Source organism: Lemur catta, chromosome X, assembly GCF_020740605.2.
Source record: "Lemur catta isolate mLemCat1 chromosome X, mLemCat1.pri, whole genome shotgun sequence".
In the NCBI taxonomy this organism is placed as follows: Eukaryota; Metazoa; Chordata; class Mammalia; order Primates; family Lemuridae; genus Lemur; species Lemur catta.
This window is the reverse complement of record NC_059155.1, coordinates 64771858-64789297: the sequence shown is the minus strand read 5'-3', so window position 1 is coordinate 64789297 and position 17440 is coordinate 64771858. Positions and strand designations below refer to the sequence as shown.

At 37.4% G+C, this 17440-nt stretch overlaps 1 protein-coding gene across 6 annotated transcripts in view; it reads left to right on the top strand.

Annotated features, from left to right (window-relative positions):
• FRMPD4 (FERM and PDZ domain containing 4) overlaps positions 1-17440 on the top strand; it is a 773033-nt gene that overhangs the window by 441580 nt on the left and 314013 nt on the right. The window contains exon 1 of one of the 6 annotated variants that reach the window (XM_045538898.1): positions 2012-2108. The exons of the other annotated variants lie outside the window; for them this stretch is intronic. Coding sequence (XP_045394854.1) covers positions 2092-2108 — 17 coding nt within the window. The 5' untranslated portion in view covers positions 2012-2091. Of the gene's footprint in view, positions 1-2011; positions 2109-17440 lie in introns of those variants that run through there. 6 annotated transcript variants of the gene reach the window in all.

Here is a 17440-nt window from a genome sequence, read left to right as displayed (position 1 = left end):
CAACAGTGATTTATACCCTCTACTTAGAATGGGTTAAGAGGTCAACTGTGGCTTTGTACAATGAACCTTGAGAAAGATTTACCAATAGAAAAAAGGTAATTGAAGAAAATAGTTTTTATATGGTTAGATTGCTTTACTGTTAATTTCTGATGTCAGATCCTACCCTCATGAGAAAAAAAGGCTTTATAAAGAATAATATAATTTTATTCTGCATTTGGTTTAATTTGACTTAGAAACATAAAAAAAGGTATGTGTGATTGTCTCAGTCCCTTCAGGCTACTATAACAAAATATGTTAATTTATAAACAGTAGAAATGTATTGCTCACAGTCCTGGAGGTTGGTAAGTCCAAAATCAAGGTGCCAGCATATTCAGTGTCTGGTGAGGGCTGGCTCTGATTCAGATATTGCCTTCTTACGGCATTCTCACACGGTTGGAGTGGGGATTGCTGTGTCCTCATGTGGTGGAAGGGGCTGGGGAGCTTCCTTCAACCTCTTTTATAAGGGTACTAATCCCATTCATGAGGATGGATCCCTCATGACTTAGTCACTTCCTAAAAGGCCCCACCTCGTAATATCACACAATGGGGATTAGGTTTCAACATGAATTTTGGACAGACACATTCAGACTATAGCAGAGCTCATGTGCAGTAGTGTGCCTAGTTGTGTATGTGTGTCCTGGACACCACATGGTCCTATGGAAAAGGCAGATGAAAGGCAGCTTGAAAGGGGGGTTATCACATTATCTGTATGTATTTTTCTATGACTTATAAGCTGAAAGAAATCATTCAACTACCCATTTATTCAATACACATTTATGGAACATCCATTGTAGGCACTGATTGAACACCTACCATGTGCCAATCAGTGTGTTGGATATAATGCAAATAACAAAGATGGATAAAACAGTCTCTTGTCTGGAAGATTTCATACACTATTGGGGGATACAGACATGGTTTTTAAAAATATAAATTCATAAGTGTTAGAAATGGATATAAAATATTTTAGAAATTTAGGAATGGTTGCCTAATGTTGCCCAAGTTAAGTCAAGCCAGTAGAAGGGAAGTCACAGCTGTGCATTGAGTGGGCCAGTGTCCCATACCTTAATAAGGCAAGGTCTGCACAAATTCTTTCCTCAAAATTGCTCACATTTTACAGTTTTTAAAGAAATTTATCTGTATATAGTTTGTGGACCTTAGTTTTAGTTTTTTTTATGCATTTAAGGGTTTTGATTTTGACATCAAAATTGATTTTCAATGGGCTCCCACTCTTCCTCCCCAGTGTTATCATAGTTGCTCCACATTTTGCAAATGTACATCTGTGTAATGTGTGGTCTACCTAAAGGACCTGTTTCAGTGAGGTGACTTTCAGTCCTTTGCTTTTCCCATTACTGTGTTCAAGGTAAATGGCATTCCAGTCATGTCAGGTGAGCTGTCCAGCACTTTCTGCTGTCAGCATGTTTGCCTAACAATTGGGAATCTCTTTACTTGACTCCTTTTCACCTCAGGAAAATAGTTTAGTTGTGTGGGTTTTTGTGTTTTTGTTTTTCTTTTTGTTTTCAAGTCAGCGTTTTGTTAATCTGTGAAATGACTGAGTTTGAGGCCATGATATTTCAAGTTCTTTCAGCCTTCAGTTCTGGAGCGAGGACTGTTCATCATAAAGACTTGCCTCGCAAAGCATTTCCTTTTATCTTCAAGGCATGAAATAATATCTCAGAATTGCATCATTTTAGGAAATGAATCTAAAACATTGATCAGAAAGCAATGATGCATAGGAGGGAAGCCTAATGAAATATTGCCCTATTTTGAACCATTTGTCTTTTTTCTTTATGGATTCTAAGTTACCGATTCTCTTAGAACTCAAACTGTAATTGCTCTCTAATTCAAGGGGACTTTTGTATCTTGATTACTGACACTAAAGGAAAGGTCAAATATGTTTTCCCAAACTATTATTATTGTCGCTGTTGTTATTGTATTAACATACACCATTTACTGAGTGTTTGTTATTTTTCAGGCACTCTGCTGTTTTAGGAGACAGGCATTAGTGTCCCCACTTACAGTTAAGGAAACTGAGGCACAGAGCAGTTCAGTGACATGAGGTCACACAGCTGGTAAGTGACAGATCCAAGATTTGAACTCTGACTCTAAACCTTGAGCTCTTAATATTCCATTACATTTGATTTTTGCTGGTTGACTATTATTATGAATCTTCCACACAGTTTTATATTATTTTATATCTCCCAACAAAGTTTGTGAGCAATCCTTGATTCAAGGAACTTTTTAAAAATGTCCGTTTTCAGATATTTTAATGGCTCTTGAAATTAAAATTCAAAACATCCAAGATCACTGGAATTAATCAGAACTGGAAGCCTGTATAGAATTGCTTCTGCCCTAATCCTGTAGGGGAAAAAAGACTAAATGGAAAAAAAATAATTCATTACTAACATACTAATTTTTGCCTGTGGATTTTGGCAAATCTGCTATATCTTTTAGAATTGATATTCAGTAGAATAGATGTTCAGATTTGTGGACCTGGACCACATATTTGCTGTACTCCAACTACTAAGGCAGGTGGGTTGACTGATATTCATTGTACAAACACTTCGTTTTTGGTATGTCTACCTGGAGCTAGTTACTAAACAAGACATGTAAATGGAATAAAATAGCATTTGTCTTCCAGGGTTTCATAATCTAAAAGAGGGAGACATATATGAAAGCAAATAGGTATGTTTCGGTAAGCAATTGCTAGTACTTACTGTGTGTTTCTCTGAGCCAGGTGCTGTTCAAAGTTCTGTACACATACTGCCTCATTTGGTGATCAAGACCGTATAAAGAAGGTGCTATTTTAATCCCCATTAAGAAATGGAGGCATGGGGAAGTTAAGTGACTTTCCCAGGGTCAAAACTATTGGTGAAAAAGCAGGAATTTCAAATCCAGGCAGCATGACCCAGAACTGGTGCCTTCAGTAGAGTCATTGGTGGGTTGGTCAACTCTAGCAGAGATGTGTCATGGAGAAGAGGACACTGCAGCTTGGTTATGAATGACAAGTTCACACTTGCTATCCAGACCCTAGGACTTGGGGCTGGGAAGGCTACCCCAAGCTGAGTTAGAAAAATAACAGAGGCAGGAAAGTAGACATAAAATGTCTATGGAGCAGTGTAGGGTCAACCTGGTAGGAATGCCTTTTGTACAATGTGATGTGGTTAAAAGGTGGGTGAGGGTGAGTTTTTAGAGGGCCGAAAAGGCCAAACTGAGCAAAGTAACTCATGGTTCATTTAGCAGACCTTTACATCACATGGGCTGTGTGCCCACTTTACACATGTTAGTTCACTTATTCCTCATGGTGAGGCGATGTGTCGTATAACCATTCCCTTTTCATAGACTGGGGAACCAAGTGTACAGAGAGATTAACTTGCCCAACATCACTTAGCTAGTAAGAGGTAGAGCTAGGGTTCAAATGAGGAGGCCAGGTTCCAGAGGCCATGGTGGTAACTGCTGTGCTACCATATAATTTGGAAGTTGAGTGGTGGATTGAGGACCCATGAGCAGGACAGGAAGGAAAAGAAAGACAAGTGACTTGGGGAGGAGAGGCCAGCTGAGGTCACTGTGATACTCCATGTGAGAAAGAGTCAACACTGATGGCAGGAGGGTAGCAGCGAAAAGGAGTGTGAGGTGACAGAGATGAATGAGGTAGGCATGGGACTTGGGAGCAGAATCTTAGGGTTCAACTTCTGACCCTGTCCTTGAGGGGTTGCTGAGTGAACTTGAGCTGGTGGATTAGCCTCTGTGCCTGTGCTTTGATTTTCTCATTCACAAAGGGGAAAAATGCAGCAGACCCCAGGCAATTGAATTCTATTTTGGCCCTGCTGATTCTGAGGTGTCAGCAGGCCATCCATCTGGCTGGGCCCAGCAGGTCAGTTGGAAATCTAGGTCTGGAGCTGAGCAAAGAGGTCAGGGCTATAAACAGACTTAGGAGTCAACTCCAGGTATATGAGAGTTGAAATTGCTAAGGGGGATATCTACCTGGGAAGAGGAGCAGAGAGAAGGGGGCTGATGAAAACCCCTGCCTGCCCCCGCCTCCTCCTGAGAACCAATCAGGGTGAATCAGATGACTATTCCCTGTGTGTACATCCATTGTTCCCTAGTTAATGTAGTTTTTGATATATGAAGCTGTCGCTGACCTCCCTTCTTACATCAGTGTTTTTGACCTATGCACGATTCATCATAAGCTTGAGGTTGTGAGCTGAGGACGCTTATTTATTGGTCTCTACATTTGCTGTTTCTTCGGATAAAATCACTTCAGCTGCATGACCTCAACAGTAACCTCATAGTTACTACATTCATATACAAGATCTGAAAGCAGGTTTTCCCTTCATTCTTCATGTCCCAAAGTCATCATTTTCTTTTCTAAGCAGCATCATATGTTGCCGGAGAAATTATGATGCTGTTATTTGGTGTTTTATTAATGCCTTCATTCCCTTAATTTAATTTGGAATTGGAAAATATAGTGTGTGACTATGGTTATTTGGAAGAGCAATTGCCCCAAATGGGCTTTGAATTGGCTTCTGCTAGTGCCTGTTTTGTTTTTCACTCTGACGTCCCTTGGTACACATCCTCCATGTCTGTTAGGCTGCTTGCTCTTGCCTTAAGGCTCCCCTCGGCAGGCTGCACCATTCAAGAAAAAAACACAAATGCAACCCAAGGAAGCCTTGCAAAATCAATGTAGGTCTTTGCTGAAGGTCTTGAGGACACTGGCTGTGTATGTATGTACATGTGTGGGATGTGGGGGCATCACATCTCACCGCAAAACTACCCCCCCATTCTCATTAAACTTTCTCTTTCCACCTAATCCCACTCCCTTCAGTAACTGCTCAAATTTCTGCTTTTCTTCTCTACCTCTCTCTCTCTTTCTCTCTCTCTAGCTCCCCTAGCCAGCACACCCTCCCCCACTTTTGATAAATCTCTTTTGATACCACACTTTCCTTCTTCTCCATCTCCTCACTTGCATCCCCATTTGCAGTCCTTGTCCAAACCAACCCATTTTCCTTATTATTCACCATCATTAGGGGGAGGGGTGCTAATGCTTTGTCCCTGTCAGAAAACATGCTTTCATATGCTAATTATTAAAATAGAACTGAGCCCCATTCAAAAAATCATGTACAGAAGATTCCAAACCAAAGAGCTTATATCTTTTTGGACTTTACTAGGATTTCATTGACCTTTGTAGATGAGTGGTGTTGACTCCTTTTAGAGTCTGTTTCTGGCTTTTAAGGGTGGTTTTTTTTTTATTTTTATATTTTTGCAGCTTTCATTAGATGGCTGGTGCGGAATGTATCCAAATGTTTGTTAGACCTCCCCAGATCCACCATAGTGGGGAGGGAAGCTAAATCTAATTGAAATTCTTTTTGTGTCATCCTCCCACCCCTGCCTAAGCACACACAAAGCAGGGAAATAATAGTAATCAAAATTCCTTCAAGGTTGTTTTGTTTATTTGTTTACAGATGCAAGTTAAACTTGGTTAAAAATGAATATAAGAAATTCCCAGGTATCATCCCAGTAGGGCATTCAGTGGGTGGATGGATGGATGGATGGATTGGTGGGTGGTTGGAGTGTGTGAAAGAGGGTGGGCACTTGTGGCCTGATTGTGGACATGTGTGAGCTTGCACTTCAGATCTATTTTAGCATCAGTTTTTTTAAAAAAATCATATATACTTTTATTATTCTCACTATAAATACAAATAATTAAGAGCACAAACAGACTTTTTAAAAGAAAACCCCAAATCCCTCCACCTATAATTAACCTTTTAGGTGAAAAATTTTCTATATATTTCATATGCTTATATGCACACATAGATGTACAGAAATACATAGACAAGTACAGAAATACACAGACAACTACAGACATTGAATTGTGCTGCTTTATTACCTACCTTTTACATTAAATTGTATTTATGGATATATTTACATATCAATAAATGTAGGTCTATATTATCTTTAATGTGTACAAAGTAATTGACTAAAATAATAACATCTCAATTGACCTAGTCAATCCATTATTAGAGCCACTTAGGTTGTTTCAAAAGCTTTGCTACTATAAACATTAATGAACTTCCTTGTTTATACATCTTTTAGCACTTGCATTTATCGTCTTAGAATAAATTATTAGTGAAATTGCTAGATCATAGAAGGTATTTTACATTTTATACAGATTGCCAACCCAACCTTTGGAAATGAACCAATTTAAACAGTGTTTTAGATCATCCATATCCCCATAACCTTGCCAACACTGTGTTTTGTTGATCTTTTAAACCTTCTTATTCTGATATGTGAAAACTATTAGTTTTCATTTGTAAAGTGAGTTTGGTATTCCTTCTTTTGTGAATATTCTGTTCATGAATTTTCCCCATTTTTCTATTAGATTTATTTTATAACTGATATATAGAAGTTCTTTATATATGTTAGTATGTATATAATTTCTTTATATATTAAGAATACCTACCCATTTTTTTTATTCCAGCTTATCATCATGGGTGTACAAAAGTTCAGGCCACATACACTGCCCATGTCCCATGCCCATCCCCCCGAGTCAGAACATTCAAGCGTGACCATTCCCCAGACGGTGCACAACGCACTCATCATGTAGGTATACCTACCCATTGTTATGTGTCACATTGTGTATCAAGACACTTCTTTTCTTCTAGCAATTGCACCTCTAACCCTTTTCTCAAGCAAATTCAGGAAGGCTTAGTAACTTTCCCAATGACCCAGGAAGTGCTGGGCTTCCATCCAGAGAAACATGATCTGTAGACCAGGGCTAATGATAGTGAGTACTTGGAGAATTGGGGAACCTTTACAATTCCTCATGTTGTTGATTTTTATTACTCACTACCAATTTCCCAGTGGATAAGCCTACATCTTGTGATATGGACACAGGATTTGTGGATAAAGGAAGATGGAGAGGGAAGTTAGCAAATCTAATTTGTCACTAATTGAGCCAATGTAGTTCAATCCTGTTAATTCTGTACTTTATTGAACACTAAATCTATTCACATCTCATAAAACATTATTAATCTCTCTAGGTCTTTAAAATACAACAATATATAGTGTTCTTAAAGAAGGTGTATAATATTGACAAAGGGCCCAAGAATAACTTTTTCTCCAAATTTATAAAAAGCATTAGTTAAGCTACTTTATGAACAAGAAATCTATAAGGAAAAAGGAAAGGAAGCATCTATACTGTTCTCGTAAACTTTGGGATATAATTTTGCCTTTGAAATTTCCTGTGAGAATTTTTAAATAACTACATTTAAAAAATGTATATTGTAAAGGTAAATGCTTAATAAAGATTATGTAATTGACTTGAACTACTTGACATTTTGAAGGCAGTTGTGAAAAAAAAACAAATCAGTAAACAAAGATGTGGTATGTTGTTGGGATGGCAAGCTGATGGATAATTGAAAGCTATCATTAATGAAATAGCATTATGATTCACACGGAGTAAATGGAAAGTGTTTCTTGGGATGATACTGTGTTGCAAGAAAAAATTTAGGTTGCCTTGGGATTATGCAAATAAAGAAGAGAAAGGCAGAGCCCAGTCTGAAATTGTCAAATGGGGGTGGGGAGTGTTGCTGAATTTAGACAAGGCTCTGAGCATGGTGGGCTTAGAGAGAGTCCTGGGTCTAAATGCAAGCTCTCTCACTTATTCCTGCTGAAACCTTGGCAATTTTATGTAATTTCTTTGCTTAGATTGCCATATATGTAAAATTGGTAAAATAATACCTACTTCAGAGAACTGCTGTGTAAATCATTAGTAATGACATAAGTATATCCCCTTTTATCCCCAGCATACCTCTTATACATACTCAGCTGCCGTTAGTATCCCTTACAAATATTGTAGACGCTATCTCCTAGTTTTGCCAAAAATGGAGTATGCATTTTTATTCTCTAGTTACTTTATTGTTTTGCACCTTTATTTATTGAGGGAGGGTACCAGTTGCTTGATATTTTCCTCTCTTTTGTTTAGAGGTTTTTTATAAAATTATAATTTTTAGTGATTCAAATGGATGCTTTTATTATTTCCTTGAATAATATAACAATAATATCCCCTTCTCTTAAAAAAATCATCTTAAATCTTAAAAGACATTTTCATTAATTCATACCAGCAGAATTGGCATTTACAAATAGGATATTAAATTATGTGAGATCTATTATCCAATATTCTGAGACAAGTACTTAACATGAGTAATATTTTTCACTCCTGTAAAAGTGATTGTATAGTTCTCTTTTCATGTGCATAATTGGGGGTAGTTGTGACAATGTAGTGATTCAGCCTGGTTAGGAATATTCTGTTTAATCATATAATCCAACTGAGGAAATCTGCTTTCTCTAGATTTGGGCATAGGAATGCAGGCTGCATAAATTTGATATTCTTTCTAGAATATATTCCCTGTCTCTTGAAAATATGTTTTTAATTTTTTATATATTTAATCTTTTTCATGGCCATTTGTTATAAGAGTCCTGGCAGTATTTATCATCTTGTAAAATCTAGAATTTTTAAAAGTACCTCATAAAATTGATATAAAAATTTCACCCCAGAATTAGTTTAAGTATACATGTGAAAATATAGGTGATAACTTTTTGAGATGAAATATTAATAAATAGTAGCTAATAGTAAGTTAAGTTAAATTTTTATTCTTTCTAATTATTTTGTAGGAGTTTCACAATATTAAATTTTACTCTATAATCTAAGGTGGTATCAATTTATTTAAATTATTATTTAAATTATTTATCAATGTGAAAATAGTTATTTTAAAATATAGTATAGTGAAATGTGCCTAGTCTTAATTTTGATTTTCAGTTTATGTAAATGTTGTTTTGTGTTATGATATATACAGACATTTCATAGTTATTACAAATTTTTCTAAGCAGAATTATGTAATTTGAATTAATACCATCAATTTTCATTTGAAGCAGTATTTCATAACTAAACATGTATGTGTGTGTGTGTAATTGACATTTTTTTTTCCTGCTGGGAAAATCTAATTTGTGAACAATTATTTAGAGGGAACACTCAAAGTATTAAGATAGGTTTCACTAGATTAAATTCATGAGGACTGATAACGTAAGTTATTTCTTTATCATAATTTAAAAACATTTACAAACCCTTATACTGTGTCTGGCAGCAACTTAATTTAACAACCATTGACCAAGGTTGGAAATGAAATTGTAGATTTTACATTGATGAAGTTTTCATTCCAATCAGCAGATTACCGTATGTAGACACTCAGGACTGACTCTCTATCCACTGACGTCAACCTCTGAGCTTACCTAGGCCATAAGTAAGGGAAACTATACGAGAAGAATCCATTGTCTGTGATATTGCTATGAGTAAGAGGGAAGCAGAAAACGAGGCTGCTTTCTGATTCTATTTCTCATACTAAGAGGGAGAGATGAAATGGGAGCTCCCTGGGAACTCCAAGCATGCCCAAAGGCAAGGTGAAGAGGAGGATCCAAATGATTTCTCATGACCTCTTAGAGGGAGAACTAAAGACACTTGTCCTGACTCTCCCCTTAAGCAAATGCTAAAGGCAATGCTGGCGGGGGGCGGGGGACACGGGGAAGTGGACCTTGTAGAAGGCCTTCACTGTTCAGAAGATGTAAAAAAAGACATTTAGAAAACAGGCTTTGATCATAAACAAAGCTAAAATGAAACTAAAGAATTCAGTAGTCCGTAGGCTAAGCCTGGGTCCCACTTTACTGAACCCATCGCTTTTCTGAATCGAATAATGGAAAAATTTGCTTAAATATGTCAGAGTTAAGAGTTTGACCCTGTTCTCCTCTCATAAGATAATAGAAAACAACAAAAAGAACACAAAACAGAAAACTCCATCTTTAATGAAACTAGGGAAGCAAGCTATGAAAGTTTGTCAAACAAATCCCAAACTATCAGCCACAACACCAAACTGCCACAATCAGTGAGATTTAGCCTAAACTGAGGGGACCCTCAAGGGAGGGAGAGCACCATAAATGGGGAAGGCAGGTAGGAAAGGCCCACTGAGTGGCCCTGAAAGAGCAGGTCTCCTCCACAGCACCATGAGGAGGTGGAGTTGGAGGGAGTCACTGAGACTTGCCATGTTTGCAGAAGACCAGTCAGCTGGAAGAGTGGCTAGATGGAGAGAGACAGTGGGTGGCAGTCAGCTATGCAGCAGCTTATCTCAGCCACAGAGAAAGAAATGATTTTAAAAAGGCTAAATCACCACAAACACGTGCAAATCTTATGACATACAGGGCTTTGCTGCAAGCCATGTGCAGACCTTCTGTTTGCACCAAAATGGTAAGGAGGGTAAAGAATCCTATGAGCCACCATGTGATCAAAAACAAATCACTTGGGGGATGGGTAGAGGGGAGGGTAGTAAGGCTGCCTCTATAATTCTCCATAGCTAAGCTCAGTGCTGAGTAGCCTAACAGCTACAATGCCATGGGAAGACAACAGTGAAAGCCTATGCTTAGCCAGATTGCCATTCAGGTAGAAAGGCAAAAGAAAGACATTTTGAGCATGGAAGTGAGTATGACATTTGTGAAGTCTTCTTAAAACCAAAATACTTGATTCTGAGATTTTTTTCAACCAGAAATTAATAGAGAAGCTGAAATGAGTATTATGTCAATTTCAATATAAAAGTCTAACCAATTATGGAAATTAGGGTTACAGAAGAGAATGCAAATATTGTATGTCTTCCTAATGGGTTATTAATAATAGAATTTATATAACATAATTAACAAAAATTCATGGCAGGAGAGGATGTGGGAGAAGTTTAGGGGTGTGGATTTCCTCATGTTTCATAGTCAGGAATAAAAGGATACCGCTTAAAATGAATATGCTGAGCAATAGAGGTTTAAGTTATATTATAAATGCAGTGTTTCAAGTTCCAAAGATAACCAGTAGAGGAACATAAAACATAACAATATAACAACTCAAAATGGACAATGGAGCAAGGAGGGGGGTTAGGAGGAAGCTACATACATTGAGTTCTCTTAGAGTGGATAAGTTAATAGACCCTGTCTAAAATTAGTAATGCATGAAACAGATGTTTGGATAGATAATGCACTTATAAAGGTAACCACTAGGAGATCCAAAAAAGTGACTGTAATATGTCCAAATTATCAGCAGCAAAACAAAGAAAACAGACCATAAAGTTCTATGACTTAAGTATGGAACAGGAGGGAGAGAGAAGAAACGCTTTTCCTTTTGTTTTTTATTCCCTTTCTTCTGAAGGATTTGATTTTTCATTTTATTTTTTATGCCATGGGCCTGTTTTATTTTCATAATTACAAAAAACATAAGTAGAGAATATTTTTTTCCAATCCTCAAGTTTTACATTTGCTTTAATGGTTGTAGTGGTCTTCAAGTACAAAACCTCTGGCCTGTTTTCTTTGCCAGATTTCAGAAGATGAACCACTAGATTCATTGATAAGAATCTTTCATAGATGTCTAACATCTGCCATAGTCATTGTGACCTCATCTTTATTGAAAAGGAAAGTTGTTTTAGAACTACAATAGTGAGCGGGGATAAACTGTCTCCTATTTAATTAAATTTTCAAAATATGTGTGATTAAAACTACCCTGATACGAACTGTATGTTGAAACAGGTTGGATATTTCAAATTAACTTTGTAATAAGTTAAAAACAGGTCAAGAGACAGGAAATGAAAACCAGAGGTGAGAAATGAAAATCTCAGAGTAGAAAAATGTTCATGGAAATTTGTTTTAGAATGAATGTTATTAAATCTATTGATGAAACCCTTGAGAAAGGGTACATCATTACAGAGCAATATGTGCGCAAAGTAGAAGGCAGCAAGAACTGAGAAAAGACATTTAGAGAAAATGTGTTTGCATATATATATATATAATGTGTCTCTTTCTGGAGAGCATCGTATAAAGGAGAGTCCTCTGAAATTTGTAGATCTTGCTGCTATTTCTAAAGCCACCATTTCTAGTGACTTATTTCATTGCCCCATTGGCATAGGCCCCCATTAAAAATAGAGGAACATGTGACTTGGTTGTTTAGGCTTGAGTCTCTCAGCAGCCTGCAGATAAGGAGTTCCCAGACTTGAAGATTTCACAGTCTTGTACATTTTTCTTTTAATTGGGGGACTACCATAGTGACAATCTCCATCATTTCAAAAAAGAAGGAACATTTTAAAGTAAACTTTTTGTTAAGGTATAACATACAGACAGAAAACTGTACAAGTCATAAGTGGACAACTCAAAGAATTTTCATAAAGGAAACACAGACATGCTGCAGTTACATCCCAGAACAAGAAACAGTATATTATAAGCACACCTGAAGCCTGTCATGCCCCCTTGGAGCTGCTATCCAGCCAGGGCTAATGTCTATTTCTGATTTCAAACACCACAGATTAATGTCTTTTTCAAACTTTATTTTAATGGAATCATATGGCATGCATTATTTTGTATTTAGTTTCTTTCATTCAACATTGTGTTTGTGAGTTTCATTCATGTAGTGGTATGTAGTTGTAGTTCATTCATTCTCAATGCTATAGAATTTCATTGAATGAATATATCACAAGTTACTTAGCCATTAAATTGTTTATGGATACTTATTTCCAATTATGAGCTATTACAAATAGTGCTAATATGAACAATCTACTACTTGCCATTTATTAATTATGTCTGTGTTAGGTACATATCTAGGAATGTAGTTGTTGGGCCAAAAGGTATTTTTCATATGCTTAGCTTTAGTACTGGCTTCCAGTTTTCCAAAGTGTTTGTACCAATTTGTTCTCTCACCAGTGGTGTGTGAGAATTCCAGCTGCTTTTCCACCTTTCCTCAGCACTTGTCAGTGCATATCTTTTTCATTGTAGCCATTCTGGTGGGTGCACAGTGGTATCCCATTATGGTTTTTGGTTGCATTTCCAAATAAGGATCATTTAAACAGCAAAATTAGAAAGTATAAAGGCAGAAAAAGATATATAATCCTTTAGAAAAGAGAACAATTTGGCAATTTTCATTGACCCGCAAATTTTTATACATACATATAGAAAATATGAATGCTGAAAAGGGACAACATTAAATTTTCCTTTTACCTTAAGACATGGATCTTAGTTGTTTTCATGACATACTAGTGTTACTTTGTGTCTTCGTTGTTGTTATCTAGTTCAAAATAAACCCAGCAAGTGGAGCCTGGGTGTTCTGGTGTTTCTATTATTATTACATTCATACTTGAAATTGGGATGAAGAGTTATATACTGATTCTCTAAATCTAGAATACAATATTCTGGCTAGTCTAAGAGAAGCCAGCTCATATGCCTGAGGCTTCTTGCAGAGCCAGAAAGAAAGTGTGGATTGGTGGGCTAGGCAGGACCAGAGAAAAGGACCTTCCCTGGGCATGCTCGTCTCTGCTTGAGCTCACAGAGAAGATTCTGGGCCTACCTGGACCCACCAGCACAGACAGAAGTGTATCTCAGAAGGAAGCTCCCACTGGTAAAGTGTCGGCTGTTCACCAGCCCAAGTCCACACAGCAATTTTCAGCAACAACAGCTCCAGCTGATTCCAGAGGCTGTGTTTCATCACTCAAACACTTTCTTTCTCTGCACGGGGTGGCCCATCTTAGCTCATCACTGAACAGCCCCTTTGGCATCCCGTTATTATCCACCCACTCGACATTCTCCCCAGAAGAGTGACTTTTACCTTGTGAAACGCTAGAAACCAGTCATGCCGGACTCACTAGTTGAAGCTCAAACTATTTGTGTTGCTCATCAGGAAGTTTTGCAGAGACAAATTTACTGTGAAGTTAATGATCCTTAACCTTCAGAGCTTTTCACTTGCACAGACCCCTTATAAGACGCTGTATCTAATTAAATTATGCATTCATAATTTTGTATTCATGCTCTTAAAGAGGTCTCACCCAAAATTATATAAACTTCAGGTCCCAGAAAACTTGGATAAGCACCTGGCTTCTGATGTCTATCATTTTATTTGACTGATTTTATTTATTTGTCTTTGGAAGAGAATTTGGAAATCAAATAGACGAATAGCTCTTTGAGGCAGAGTGCTACAATTAGATGTAAAGTGTTTTTCAGTTAATGAGAATAGTGGCCACTATTCATTGAGTGCTCATTATTCCCTAGGTGCCAGTCTCAACAGGTTTCATTTAACATTCATGACACTCCTAGGAGAAAGACACTATTACTGTATTATCCTTACTTTTCATAGGAGGGAAGGAAACCTCAGAGGAGTTAAAGAAATTTGCCAAGGTCGTATTTCTAGAATGTGGCAGAGGCAGGGCACTTTGTTTTTACTAATAATGACCTACTAAAATTTTTAAATGATTTCCTATCTCAAATCCACTTAAAACATAACTTAGTACAAATTCACAAGTATCTCCAATATTAACTTTTCACTTGCCTAAGAGGTATGTTCTTTGTTGGGAAAGAACATACTAACTTTATCTCATTCATGCCATGTTCTTTGAGGAGCCTTCCAAAAAAGCCAGTATTCCCTTTTCATGTAGAGGACAAAAATGAAGAACAGCTGAGCTGGAGTACCTGCCTGCCTTGGTTTCGTAGCTACCTATCCCCACGAGCGGGAGATTGGCTTACAGCTTCGTGCAGTATCAGTGCTGTATTCTGCCTGCAAATCTTGACAAGAGAACTGGCTACACAAAAGCCTGAACCAAGCCAAGGTCATTTCCATGGTTTCAATTGTCTTCCCCACCTTATTCAGTTCTGCACAAAGATTTCATACCATTGGACACTACAGAGTTAATCTTGAACTTTGGGTTTGGGCCAAAATATTATTCCTTTGCTACTTAATGACAAACTTTCCTGCCTTTTTAGACTAAAGACACTGCTCCTGACAGTTTAGGTCTTCTGAAAATTTAGTACACTATGATTATTTTTTTTCAAGTAGCTCTATAATCACGAATATAAATCATTCTGCTGAAGAGCACATTAAAGAAGGCAAAAGAATTCTGTCCAGAACTATAAAATCTATCCACTAATGTCAAGTGACACAATAAGATGTCATTGCCTTTTTTTCTCCCACTGAAGGAACAGGGATTAAAATGTAGTACGATTAAAGATGGTTGGGGAGAATATTACCAACTCTCACATCAGTGTGTGAAATTTCTACATATGATGGGCTTCTAAGTTTGGCTTTTTCTTGATATAGTGCTCCTGAATTTAATGTAAAAGCCATTTGCAAAACATAGTATGGACAGTATGACATTTTTCCTCTATGGGAGAAGTAATGGAATGGTTTCTCCTTCCTGGTAATTCAATGTCTACTTAGCACATTACAGGTACATTTTCTGCATTGAAGTTTGTATCTGTAATGTTCTAATACTAGTGAAATGCTACTTTAAATATACCTGCAAGCACTTCTGTATATGCTTAAAGTATGTTCTGTAGAGAGCAAGCACCAGGCCCCCTAAAGGTTCACTGAAAAATCACCGACATGAGGCAGATTAATTAATAAGAGAAAAGATATACAAATTTATTAATGTGTATACACGGGAGCCTTCAGAATGAAGACCTAAAGATACAGCGGACATTCTCCATTTCTATGCTTAGGTTTAGCAAATTATGAACAGCTGTGTAGAAATATGAATGGACAAAAAGGCTATGATGTAATGCTAAAGGACTGAGTGGGAAACCCAGCAAGGCCTGTCTGTCTAGATTCTTCTTGTCCTCTCTGAGCAGCATCCTTCCTTCCAGGACCCTCTCTGGAAAGGGGGTCTTATAATCTACAGTCAAACAAGGTAGGTCAGAGAATTTCTTTATGGTAAGTTTTTACACAGAATAGTTTTAGGTTTTATGGCTGGCTTTGAGGAAAAGGGGTTCTGGCTTTTATAACCCGCCTTGGGGAAGAGGACTTCTAGTTTCTATGTCTAGCCTCAGGGGAGGATGGGACTGAGAGACAGGAGGACAGGAGAAGGTCAGAGAAAAACTTTTCCTTCTGAGGCTTTCATTTTGGGGTACTGTTTTCTGAGCCCCATCAGTTATATCTCTCAAAGTATCTGCAAAGTTTTAATAAAAGTATGGCAAATGGCAAATTTTATTATATAGATACATGGGGAAAATGGAACAAATTTTCTTCCTCCAGAATGAGAGAGATTTTCAAGATGAGTGTGGGTAGGTGAACTATTTGGCTCTTCTTCTTCAGTTTTCATTTGGAATAAGGTTTTAGTTTCCATTAGGGAGGAATTTGCAACTATTTTATTAGTTCGGTCTTTCAATATATTAGGCAGCATAGGGGCCAAGGGCAAACTTCCCCTTCAGCCTCTGAAGGTTTGCTGAAAAATCAACTCACAAAAGGAGATCAATGGGAGAAATGGCATACAAATGTATTAATGTGGCGGGGACCACACAGTGATTACCCCAACCCCCCCAGTCGGGTTCAGAAGCCTATATACCATCTTGAGGTTACAGAAAGAAAGGGTGTGTGGATCATGGCAAAATAATTTGTAGGAAGGGGAGAAGAGGAAGCCTGGCTAGCAAAGGTGGTCTTGTCATGCAGATGAAACCTCACAGGTAGCAGCCCTCAGAGAGAATAGATGGTGAATGTTTCTTCCAGACCTTGAAAGGTGTCACACTCTCAGTCAATCTTTCCTAGATCTGGACAAGGAAAGGCCTCTAAGAAAATCTCACCATAATAAAGTGGATTTCCTCTACAGACACAAATCTCCCCCACAAAAGACAGCTTTGCAGGGCTCCTTCTGTTTACAGGCCCTTTGAACAGTCATCTCAAAATATGTCAAAGAAGTATATTTTGAGGTGAAATATTTCAATTTCCTTCAGTAGCAAAATCAAAGCCACTATTTAAAAAATGTAGCATTGGGAAAGATTCCTTGATGTGAGAGTCATTTACATTTGAGTATGAGCTACATATGTGCAATGGACTAAATGGTTGTGTTCCCCAAAATTTATATGTTGTAATCCTAATCCCAATGTGATAGAATTAGGAGGTGGGGCCTTTGGGAGGTAACTAGGTTATGAGGGTGGAGCCCTCAGGAATGGGATTAGTGCCCTTATTAGAGGGGCCCCAGGGAGCTTTCTTGCTCTCTTTTTGCTATGTGAGGACACATGTAAATATAACAAAAACCACTGAGTTATACACTTTTAAAAGATAAACTTTATGCTTTTTGAATTATATCTCCATAAACTGTTTTTTAAAAATGCACATAACTGTAAAATATATGCAGTTATTTTATATGTAAATATGCTTTTATTAATAATTACATAAATATCATTGTGTTATAGAAAAAACACAGCCACATGTGGCTAGTGATTACTGTTCTGGACAGCACAGATATAGAACATTTCTCTCATCTCAGTAGGTTGTATTAGACAGTGCTGCTCAAGAGAGAAAAAAACTCTACAGATAATAGATTCTCAGAATATTCTTGCCCTCTTCTCACCACGG